The sequence below is a fragment of the Panthera leo genome, chromosome A1 (genome assembly GCF_018350215.1).
Source record: "Panthera leo isolate Ple1 chromosome A1, P.leo_Ple1_pat1.1, whole genome shotgun sequence".
NCBI lineage: Eukaryota > Metazoa > Chordata > Mammalia > Carnivora > Felidae > Panthera > Panthera leo.
This window is the reverse complement of record NC_056679.1, coordinates 124,371,897-124,384,606: the sequence shown is the minus strand read 5'-3', so window position 1 is coordinate 124,384,606 and position 12,710 is coordinate 124,371,897. Positions and strand designations below refer to the sequence as shown.

Sequence of the window (12,710 nt, the reverse complement as noted above, 5' to 3'; positions counted from 1 at the left end):
CCAGGAAATGTTGCAAGATGATAAAAATGTTTCAAACCCTCCCCCATCAGGAGATTTGTTTTCCAATAAGTGTAAAACTTAGGCAACTCTAAAATTTGTCCAGCATGCCTTTCTTTTGGGTTTCTTTGTCATATTTTTTCCTTTTAATCAGAGATCTTGATGACTTGGACATTAGAAACTAAAACCAGATTTAATACATTAGTAAATTATAACTTAAGACTGAAAAACATTTGCTTCTACTTAAGGCTTATATATTATTGGTCAATTCAAAACCATATTCAATATTATAACCTATGAATGTGCTTTTATTAAAATATTTTTTCCAGACTTTCCAGAACCAAAAAGTTCTTTTCTTATTATCTTTCTTCTCCATTCATTTAGTAACATTTTGATTTTCATTGCTTTCAGTATTTTTTTATTTTTTATTTTTTAATGTGTATTCATTTTTGAGAGAAAGAGACAGAGTGTGATTGAGGGAGGGGCAAACAGAGAAGGGAGACACAGAATCCAAAGCAGTCTTCAGGCTCTGAGCTGTCAGCACAGAGCCCAACACGGGGCTTGAATTCACAAACGGTGAGATCATGACCTGAGCTGAAGCTGGACACTTAACTGAGCCACCCAGGAGCCCCCCATTGCTTCCAGTATTGTGAGAGAAAATCTTCAGTCATTTTTCTCTTCTGATGGGGTAGTTTTGAAGTTTAGCTATAAAGGAATGAAGGCAGGACAGAGAGTTATATATATTATTTTTTGTAATAATTGTTTCATCTACTTATATATCTAATTATAACTGAAGGAGTAACCCCAATGGTTCTGGATGAATGTAGGAAGCATTCTGCTTGGCCAAAGTTGGTTATCAGTAGGGCTGGGTCAGTTACTTAAAGGAGCAGAGAACAGAAAGGGAGGGAGGACTAGCCTGTGATTATATCTGCCCTTTGAAATGAGAGATAGTGGGGAAATGACCCAGCTGTAAGTGCTAACCAAGAAGGGGACAAGCATGAGATGTAGCAATACCACTCTCAATCTGGAGAATTAGTCGACAGCAGGGAGTTCACACAAAGTTTCTTAGGGAATTCATAGTGGGTGAAGCCCAGCAACAGGGAACCCTTAGAGGGTCCTGGTGATACCCCCATATTCAGTATCAGACATATCAGTCAACAAGATGGGTCCCAGAAGGGTCCCAGCCATTGGATTATGGCTTAGACTAGGATTCTAGACATTGGGAGGGAGACTGACTAGAATAAGAAAAATATTATCCTTGTGGTTACTAGAAAGAGAACTTGGAAAAGAGGACCAAAGCCTGTTTATCAGATATAGATAAGCTGAGGCACAGAATGGAGGCTGGGACTCAAGAATGATATAGGAGTACAGTTTTTGGAATTGGACCATGGCACCCAGGTCAGACCACTGACAAGCATGATTTGAAGCTAAGCCTACAGAATGCGAGGTTAGAACTACCACATGCCATATTGATCCCTAGGAACTGCGTATAAAAGTGGAATATCAGCAAGTAAGAAATGGGGAATGGGAGACGGAAGAGAGAGTCTAGGAATCCATCTATACCTGACAGGGTAAAGGTCCTCCAGAATACTCAGGAACCCATATATCAAGGTCTGCAGCTTTCCACTGAAGTTGAGGTTGTGATCCTTAACCACTTCAAATCAAACAAAACATATTTTTAGCCGCACCAAAGAAAAAAGAGAAAGAAAACTGGAGAGAGTTTGTTGGTCTGTTATACCAGGCTGTGTTATATAATGACACAGTTGCTCTTATATTTCAGGGTTGGCTAGAAGGTTGTGTGAGTCTGCTCAGGAATGGTGCCAAGCACAATATCCCGGATAAAAATGGCCGTCTGCCACTGCATGCTGCCACTGCTGAGCCCGATGTGAGGTAAGTAGCCAGGTTCACACAATCCTCACACTTGGAGAGACTTAACTTGGATTAGAAGGTCACCTAATCAACCCTCTGAGGTGAATAAAGAAAAAGCCCATCCATTTTTTTTTTACGTTGCAGCAGATAGGACCTCATCTCAGTGAATCAAAATATCCTGGAAGAATCTTAAACTCTAATCTCATTCCTCTCCTGTTTAATAAATTAAAAAGAAAAACCCTTTCTCCTACACTCTGATTTAAGAAATGCTATTTTTCATCATCTGAATTCACATATTCATCCAATCAGTCATTTATTGATTCAGTCACTGTCTAGTGCTTATCATGGACCAAGTGCTCCTCTAGGCCCCAGTGGTTGCCAGTAAGCACAACAGCGTCTCTGACCTCACAGAGGTTACATTCTAGTGAAGCAGCTAAGCAGCACTCTAGTAAACAAATAAATAGGGTAATTTTAAAATAAATAGGATAATTTCAAATAGTGGGGAGGGGAGTGGAAGAGCACTGACTGGGCAGAAAGATTAATGTCTCAAGTCAGAGTCACGCCAACATTTATGGGTTGGAAGGAGGCAAGGGACTCAGCAAAGGAGAGAGACAGGGGAACCAGTGGGTTAGAAGGAAAACCAGGCCTGTGAGCTTCTGGGAGCTGTGTGAAGAAATATACACAAATAAGTTGGATGATCAAGAAGGTCACATTTTTGTAAGACAATTGAGCAACAAAGGAAAAAGTTTTGTCCAGACCAAGTGTAGCTTCCCCAATCCTCTGTGTCTAAAAGTCCTTGGTGTCCAGTCTTTTGAAAGCCCCTTGGAGCAGCCAATAATAGCATTTCCCAGTGTGGTATCAGCAACATTCTGGGCACTTCCTTAACCTCCATAGCACAGAACATGCCTCTGACAGGAATTTAGCATTCCCCAGAGCTAGGCACAGGCCAGCACCACAGTGGGTGCCTCATTATCTGGGAGCCTCATCCTCTAGACCCTGAATTCAGAACTAACATGAGGGGCTCTGTGGGGGTTCATGAGACCAAGGCCTCTTCCAAGTTGAGAGGTATCAGGATTTCTTCATTTCATTCTGTTTTACACCAAAAGGGTTTGGGAAATTCCAGAACTATTCCCAACCAAGCATTGCCTCTTATTATCATTGGATTATATCCAGGAATAATAGAAAACTAGGATTTACTCAAAGCCCAACAAAACAAGGAAGTTTAGAGAAGAAACAGCAAGCTCAGAGCTAACAATCAATAGACATCATAAAGAGATGACTCCCTTTTGATGAATTGGGATAAAGAAAGAATGACTTTTCTAGACAATCCACAAAAATATTTAGTCACAAAATCATACTGTTATCCCAAGAATAACCTTTCAAATATATGTTTAAAATGTACCTTTAAGACTATTCTACCTTGATTTACTCTACTTGGTTTACCAGCCTCACTGAGTGGTCATTTCAAAATCTGCCTGATTCTGGAAGGTAAATACCGGCTTTTGTTATGGTGACTATAACTTTTGTAACAAATAAAACCCAAAGCTTCAGTTTTTTAACACAATAAAAGCTTTGTCCCAGTTAGGTGTTCCTGGATTGGAGGGTGGCTCCCCTCCATATGGTAACTCAGAGACCTAAGTTTCTTCCATCTTGTGGCTTCTCTTTGTTCAGTCTGGGGATGGGGAAAGAGTAGTATGAAGAAGTCTCCCCACCTTATTTCTTTAAAATCTCAGCTTTTGATTCAATTCACTTCTGCTCACATTCTTTTAATAAGTTCTAGTCATTTACCACACTGGTCATGTACCACCCTGTGTTTAAGGAGTACTTGGGAATATAGAATCCACCTCCCAACCATGACTCCAACCTAAGAAAAGGGTTCATGAATTTTGCTGAAAAGCTGTCTCTGTCATCAGGCCATTGCACCTGAGGGGTGAACTAAGACTTCTCAGTCAAAAGCATGCTTGATGTTAATTTGGCCAATTGATTAGGCTCATCATTTCAAATCACTACAGTGATAAATTAAAAACCAATCCAACTGTATTTCCTCTTTTGTGGACATATTAGTCTATTTCATATTATGCCCAGCAGTGCCCCTAGACTCTCTAGGATCTACATTACATCACTATAACTGAGATAACACAGAGTTGTGGTTTCCCCTTTTCTTGAAATTATACCTAATGACCCAGCCACCACCTTCAGAAAAGCTAAAGCCAGAAAAATAAATTTCCTTCTGTGTGCTGATGATATGGTTTTATTGTCCTAAATGGACATTTAGCTGATTCTGGAAGATAAAATCCTCCTTTATTTATGATAATACTAGCTGTGGCAACTAGGAAAACCCAAAGATTAAGATTAACTATTCCAAAACCAAAATCATCATTTCTGGTAAATGTTCTCCAAAAATGAATCGTGTGAAACCTTAACAACCCATATAGCAAAGCAACTGGCTTTGTTACCTAGAGAACATTTAGAAACTAGCTTGCCTTAAAAAATTCCCTATGGCATTACATTGCTTAAAATTAGATATTTTATCATTGGCTTATGAGAAATTTTATGACCATGGCAGTGTTTGATAGCATCTGCATTCAGTGTTTCAAGCAGAAAGTAGCCAAGCGATGTCCTATGGCCCAAAAGTTGGCCTTCTATCATCCATTTGTTTATATATCAGCATGAACTCATAATTGTTTTCTGAAAAAAAAAAAAAAATATATATATATATATAGTCTGGCTTGTGGGTACTTCCTAATCCTACAACCATAATGCAGGAGCGACCTTCCATTAGGCCATGCAAACCTGTTTGCTTAATTTTCCTAAGTGGACACAACTGTAAGTGGATTTGGCTAACCACTGAAGCCTATAGGTCTGCATTTACAATGATGAGGAAAAGAAAGACAAATAGCACTGATTATTTACCATGTTCTGAGCAAAGTTCTGAGTGCTTTCCATGTACTATCTCATCTAATCTTGACCACACCTTTATGTGATAGGTAATATTTCTCTCCCCATTTTATGGATAAGAAAGCTGAGGCACTAAGAAGATAATTAATTGCCTAGTGCATGTGTGAGGCTAAGTAACCTGCCCGTGTGCCTACTCTGTTCCTAGGATCCACTACTGTGTACCCTGTAGGATGTACTTTAATGGCCATAGTCTGTCATTACGCCCTACCCTAAGAAGCTTTACAAAACTCCTTATTGTTTCATTGTCAGGAAATACTTTGTTAAAGCATCTAAAAAATGAGAAACCCCACACAAAAAAATTCTACTAAAGGAAGAATTGCTGTGTTTCTCCTGATAAATTATTTATTTTTACTCTGTGGACCCTGTGACCTATGATTTCTCTCTGTATGTTTAAAACACCCAAACCCCAGTTTTTGTCCCACCTCTGGGACACGTGTAGGACCATAACTGCATCTTATTTACCCTGCCCTTATTTTCTCTTGGACTAGTTTCTTCACTTGTAATCTTGTTTTACTATATGTATCTAAAAACCACCTAACATCCCTTTTGGATTGAGGTAAAGGATGGTCAGGACTGCCAGCTCTGGAGTCAGACTGACCAGGTTTGAATCTGGTCCATCTCTTAGTAACCATATTATCTTGGACAAAGTTAACTTGTCAAGACTCAGCTAGCTTTCTTTCATAGAAAGCAGGAATAATACAGTATTTATTTCATGGTAAATTGGCAGAAATAAATGAGAAAATATGTAAAAAAACACTGACCACTGTCCATTGTCAGTGTTCGGTAAGTGTTGATGATGGTGATGATGGGGTGATAATCACGATAGGAGATAGACAGAAATAAAGAAATACCATAGATCAGTGCTAAAGAATGAATCCCTGCTGCTGCCACCCCACCAGCTCTCACTCCAGCCTTCTTCACCTTAGCACACACAGGTCCACAAAACATATGTTCACATACAGGTGTGTTGGGGAGGAAGAATTTCTTCCATCCTTCAAGATCCTTCTAACTGGACTAAGAATCAAACTGACATGAGACAGATTAACAGAAAAAAAAAAAAATCAAATTTAGTAGCCTATGTACAGGGAATCCACACAGACATGGAAATTCCAGAGACAGGCAACTAAGGGAATATAGAAGAGCTAAGGAAAGGTGTTGGGGTCTGAGGATACAAAGGGGAGAATTCCATTAGGAGGAAGTTAAGAGGAAATGTTTGGAAAACAAAGATTGCCCTATTAGGCAGGTAAGTTTGTTAAGTAAAAGGGAATCTCTATTAATAGCTCTCTTTCTGGTACAGGCAAGCAGTTGAGGGGGAGCTAAAGAGTGTTCTCTGAATCTACTGGCTTTTTTTTTTTTAATTTTTTTTTTTTTTAATGTTTATGTTTGAGAGAGACAGAGCATGAACAGGGGAGGGGCAGAGAGAGAGAGAGAGACAGGATCTGAAGCAGGCTCAGATGTGGGGCTCAAACCCACAAATATTGAGATAATGACCTGAGCTGAAGTCAGATGCTTAACCAAATGAGCCACCCAGGCGCCCCTGAATCAACTGGGTTTTGATTGCTTTTAACTCAAAGTAATGTCCGTGCCAAAGTGGCCCATCTTAAGGTGGCCTGCCCTTGGCCCCTATAAGAGCAATACTAGGCTTTAGAATCCAATGAGCATCAAATTCAACCATTCAGCTTCCCTGAAACTCCCTTCCTTACCTTTGTTAGTGTACATTCATCTCTATTTGTCCCCTAATCCTAAACATATATATGGGCCACATTATGTCCTTGTACTCAGGTATTCATACTCACTTTAAAATCTACTAATACTTAGATTTCCAAATCTAAGCATGCTCCTTCCACTCAGTGCTCAACTAGAGGTTATTTAGAATGAAGCCTCAAATTGTAGCTGCTTGTAAACAAGCCAAGGGGACACCTCAATTAACCCTCCAGCAAGGTTCTGTGATGCAAACAACTCATGAACAAACCAGCCAGTTCCAATGTACAGCCTTAGCTAAGCTGCAGCTCAGTGGGGATTTAAGCTGATGCAAGAATAAGGGATTTATAATCATGAACACGATAGCAAGTTGGATGGACAAAAGCAAAGAAACGCAGGTTTCATCTCACGAGTCCCTTTCCTGCTTTGAACCCTGAGCTTCTCAGCAGGTCCAAGTTTTCTCCCTTTCAGCTCCCTAGGGCTTTTCTTGCTTCTAGGACATTCAGAGGGCGCCAGTGTGAAAGAGGGGGCATGATCATTAAGAGGAAGCTCCAAAGAGAAAGAAGTTGTGTTTGTACAACGCTACACATGCAAGCATTGGAAGGCAAACAGCGATTTCCTCTGAAAGCAGCCACAGGGCTCTCTGGAGGTCTTTTTCATGGTCTCCATGGTTACTGGCAGATTCTTTTTTTTTTTCCCTGCCAGAGTGCCAGCAGCTCTGCCTCTTTTCATGACTCTTGATGACAGATAGAGGGAGGAAGGAAATTATTTCTTTGGGGTCCTGTTCTCACATTACCAGGTGATGCATTCTAACCTGTGGGGGGATGATATACTTCAGGATACTCTCACATCAGCAGCTTCAGGAACAGGAGGGCAGACAGGTGGCTTAGGGACCCTTTTCCCCAACCATCACTGTGCTGGACAGATACAGGGCTGTGAGTCCAAGGGGTCAGCAAAATAAAGCCCACAGAAACAAGGTACCCCCCAGTATACATCTAGCTGATCTCTCCCTGATCTTTGAGATCAGGGGATCCCAAAATATAAAGAGCAAGAGCTTTTAAAAACTTTATTAAATTATACAGAATATTCATTGGCATGTAAATGTCATTCTAAGTGTTTCATATGCACTGAGTCATTTAAAATCACAACAGATCTTTAAGAAGGAGGTGTTAATATCATTTCTATTTCACAGATAAGAAAATATGGGTACTGAGAGTTTTATAGCCTGTGTAGGGTTACTGGCTGGTTGGTAATGGAGCAGGGATTCTAATGGAGGCAGTCTGGCCCCAGCACCTGTTTTCTTACCACTCATCATGCTGCCTATCTGAGAATGTTCCTGCTGGGCCTCTGTGCCTGGTATCCTGCTACCTGGGATAAGGTGGGCTTTGTGTGGCTTCTTAGAGAGCTGAGAACAGGACAGAGCTGGTGCTAATAAGAGACTGGGCTGGGGATCTTGGGAAGAATACTTCTAAGCTACCTTAGCACAGAAAGAGGGCTCTGAGAAAACAAAACTAAGGGGTCTTCAAATCCTCTGGTAATTAAGACAGATGTGAGACAAGCACCTGGCAGATTCCCCTGTACCATGGAACAGCATGGAAGCCCCAGGCTTGAAACCAAACACCTGCTCTCTAGTCCAGTCTGAATTACCACCAAGGCAATGTATGATGGCCCTGAAAGCAAGATCGTTTGCTCTCACAAAGGGAGAGAGAGAGAGAGAGAGAGAATACTTATCTATAAATTTGTTTCCATCTTTGGAGATTATTGAATCTGAGACACTTAGGAATCAAATGGAATCAAGCAATATAGGTTGGCATGTATCAATCAGGGTCACAATAAGGAGGTCACAGAATATTAAAAGGTAACTGAACAAAGTTTAATGGAAGACTATTTAAAATTAACTAGCAAGAGATGGTGACATAATTCCCCACCTCCACTTTCCCCAAAAAAGCAGGAAAGTATTCCACCACTAGGCCAAAAGGATCAAGGAATGGAGCTGTTACTGGAACCTCTTGAGAGTTCTGGCTGTAGAAGAGGACACACCGAGTAGGAGCTGTGGCCTTTGGTAAGGGGGAAAAGTCATTGACAGAAAGGGAAGTGGCTTCTCTCCTTTCTCCTGCCAGTTCTCCTGGCCAAACCCAGAAAGCAGTCAGAGGGCAAGGGAAGTTGGATGATAAAGTTATTGCAGGTCAACCTCAGAGCAGGACATTGCAGGGCAGCAAATGGATTTGAGGGGCAAATAGAAAAATATCCAGAGACAGGATTCATCCCATGACCTTTGGAATACCCCCACCACCAGGATGTGACAGGAGGTCATGCTCTCCCCTCCCTCATTCCCATCAAGTCAAAACCTGACTTCCTTCAGTGTGATCACTGCTCTGGAGCAGTCCCAGAAGATCCTGTCTGGCTATGTATGATCTCAGTCTCCTTAGGGTTGGCCGAGGATAACCAGATTGGACCACAGCTGACCTCTTGCCTTTCTTTCCCACTCTCTCCCCACAACTCAGACCAAATGAACCCTAGAGACTAAGCAATGGCCAGTAAAGAGAAAAGAAAGTCACCAGTTGCCCTCCAGCCTTCTAAAGCAATTATAAGGGGAAAATCCAGTAGTGAAATATAGTTACAAAGATAAAAAGTGTTATCCAAAAATGCAATTATTATAGCCTCTTCCCACTAGGTGGAGAAATTTTAGAATTCAGAAAGCTTGCATTCAGTGCCACTGTTCTTTTAAAGTCTGTGTACTAGGAGCTTTATACCTACTATGTTATTCAGTCTTTTTTTTTTTTAATTTTTTTTTTAACGTTTTATTTATTTTTGAGACAGAGAGAGACAGAGCATGAACAGGGGAGGGTCAGAGAGAGGGAGACACAGAATCTGAAACAGGCTCCAGGCTCTGAGCTGTCAGCACAGAGCCCGACACGGGCTCGAACTCACGGACCGCAAGATCATGACCTGAGCTGAAGTCGGCCGCTTAACCGACTGAGCCACCCAGGTGCCCCTGTTATTCAGTCTTTACACCACCACTGTTATTATCCCGATGATAAATGTGAGGATACAGAAGCTCAGAGAGGTCATGCAGCAGGGAGGGCAGAATTAAATCACAGCATTATCCTGGCTCCCCAAAAGAGGTAAAACTAGATTTAAACCTTAGGCTTCCTGGCTATTTCATCTCCACAGTAAACAACCAGAAATGCATCCCTATTTAAGCTCTTTCTGTGTTACATTTACCACTAATGCAACATGATCAGTCCCACTTTCTTTTATTCGATTGTAGGTAGCAATTTAAGACTCAAGACTAAATGTCATCTAAAATAAAAGACAATGAAAATCTGACTGGGGAAAAGGCTAAACCATTTGATTTTTTTCAAGTCATTCTTCCAAAAATAGTTTCTGAATTTCCTTCAGAAATTGTCTGAATTATCTGAATGGTCTCCCCATAGACAATCCTTTATCATCTTCATGACTGTATTAGTTTGCTAGGGCTGCTGTAACAAAATACCCACATAATGGATGGCTTAAGCAACAGAAATTTATTTTTTTGAATTTCTGAAGGGTAGAAGTTCACAAGCAAGGTGGCAGCAGGTGGTTTCTTCTGAGGCTTCTGTCCTTGGTTGGCAGATGGCCAGCCACTTGCTGCCTTTTTACGTGGTCTCTCCTCTGCAATCCATGCTGCTGGTGGGCCCTAATCTCTTCTTCTGAGAACATCAGTCAGATTGGATTAGGGCCTGCCCTAAAGGCTTCATTTTAACTTAATTACCTCTTTAAAGACTCAATCTCCAAATATAGTCACGTTCTGAGGAACTGGAGGTTAGAACCGAATGAATTTGCGGGCGGGAGGAACACAGTCAGTTCACAGCAATGAGTATCAATTGGTTAATTTATTCAGTACCTGTCTCAGTGGTTTTCAGACCTGTTTGCCAGAATTTCCCGAGCAACCCTTTTAAACTGTGAAAGCTGAGCTTCTCTCCAGACCTACGAAGTCAGAAATACTGAATACAGAATCCAGGTATTTGTGGTTTTAAAAAATTTCCCCTGGGGATTCTGAGATTGAGCCAGGTTTAAAACTTCTAGCGTTAAGTGTTCTAGAAATAACACTTGGCTGTGTTCCAGTCATGCTATAAGTGCTGTATGCATTAATTCATTTAATCCTCACACTGAGCTGTAAGGTAGGCACTTTTTTTACCCCCATTTTATAGATGAGGAAGCTTAGGCACAGAGAGGTTGTTACTTGCCTTCAGTCATAAAGCTGGCGAGTAGCTGGGCTGGGATGTGAACCCAGGTGGTCTGGCTCCAGATTCTGGGTCCCTACCAACTACAATCAACTGCTTCTCTCCCACAATGTAGACCTCAGTCAACCAAGTGTGGGACCCAAGTGAGATAAAAACTTGAGCTTGAGAATCACTGATAGTTTTTTCACACTGATTACTGTCATTTCATGCCTAGACATTTGCATGTTTTCGAAAAAATAAGCAAAGTCGTAAATGCTGTCTCCTAGCATAATCTATACATTTACAAGGTGTGACACATGTACCAAGTGGTGAAGCAATTTGAAACCACTGCATATGTTTATGTAAAAGAATGAAGAATAAGTGCTAGAGGAATTTAGTTCTTTTTTTTTTTTAACGTTTACTCATTTTTGAGAGATAGAGACTGAGTGTGAGTGGGGGAGTGGCAGAGAGAGAGGGAAACACAGAATCTGAAGCAGGCTCCAGGCTCTGAGCTGTCAGTACAGAGCCCGACGCGGGGCTCAAACCCACAAACTGTGAGATCATGACCTGAGCCGGAGGCAGACTGAGCCACCCAGGCACCCCTAGAGGAATTTAGTTCTTAAAGTGCACACATAAGAACACAGGTCTGGTGAAGAAGATGAGCCTACAGATTCACTTTCTCCATTCCCTTTATCCCTGTCCTCATCTCCAGAGCCCCAAGATGGAGAGGAGGTGGGGTGAGAAGAGACAGAGGAATCCCCTCAGGTGCCTTCTTACCAATCACACTGTCTTCTTTTCTATGGATCTTTCCCCCTCGATAAACAGAAAGGGCTCATCTTCACTTGGAGGCCTTCAGTGGACTGTACTTATAATGTTATGTTCTCATACACATTCTGTTCTTTTGAGCCTCTTCTTCTATTTTTCTTCACAGGCTCCTAACAGTGTTGGTGCAACAGTCAAATCTCAGCGAGATTAATCACCAGGACAATGAGGTGAGCCTTCTTTAAACATCTCAAGGAACAGTTGGCCATTGTGCGTTTTAGGAGGGCAGGAAGGGCTTTTCTGAACCAGTGCTTCCTATCATAAAGGTCAAGGAGGGGATGGAGCACATTTTGGGGATCCTACCCTGAGAGGGTAGCCTGTGTCTTTACTATTAACCCTCAGACAGAAATTTATCCCCACCATGGGTATGGGTATCTTCTACTAGAGAAGAATTTCTTGCATTAAGTACTTAAGCTTTTATCATACCACTGAAATTTTGTAATTTCCCTCTGGACATTGAGAAATAAATATTGCTCTTTCCTGTCTTCTTGAGTCCCAGAAACTTCAATGGCAAGCTGTGGCTGCCAGTTTTCTCCCTTTGAGTGAAAGATGACAGATAGATGATAATTACAGGCTCTGGAGGCCACATTATTAATGCCGGTGACCACAATTGCTGTTTCCTTTATGTTGCAGAAGGCTTCCAAGAAGGCAGTATAGCACTCTCAAGCAAAATTCCTGCTGGAGTATTATCGGATACCAGGCAGAGCTGCCCCAGAGTAGCTTAGGATCTTATTCTAACTGCTTAAATCTTTGAAAAAGCAGGACTGATTTTTATTACCCAGCCTGTTTTCTTTAACAAGCTTCTTTAAACTGATTTAAATACCTGGTTTCCATTTTATTTTTCTTTAATATAATATGTGCTTGGTTTGGCTGTGCTTTACTAAGAATGTCTGATAACTTTAAGAAAGTCTGATAGCATTGAAAGTGCATATGCCTCTAAATACCAAATTACACTGTTTGCAAGGAAGCCAGGTGGCCAGCAACAGCAGTGTGGGAGGAAGTGCCCTAACAGAGGCTGGGCCCCTTGTCTTTCTTGAACTTTCTGATTACAGGCTTCTTCCCTGCTGGGTTGGCATTAATGACCACACCAGAAACCCCCTGCTTCACAGCCTAGTTCTGAGTTTGGACACCACCCTGACTCAGTGGTCACACGCCACT

At 41.4% G+C, this 12,710-nt stretch overlaps 1 protein-coding gene across 1 annotated transcript in view; it reads left to right on the top strand.

The window, feature by feature from the left end:
* The window catches only part of ANKRD55 (ankyrin repeat domain 55), a 590,869-nt gene that overhangs the window by 536,792 nt on the left and 41,367 nt on the right, over positions 1–12,710 (top strand). Inside the window, exons 14-15 of the mRNA XM_042939212.1 lie at positions 1,778–1,887; positions 11,662–11,722. Coding sequence (XP_042795146.1) covers positions 1,778–1,887; positions 11,662–11,722 — 171 coding nt within the window. The remainder of the gene's footprint in view (positions 1–1,777; positions 1,888–11,661; positions 11,723–12,710) is intronic.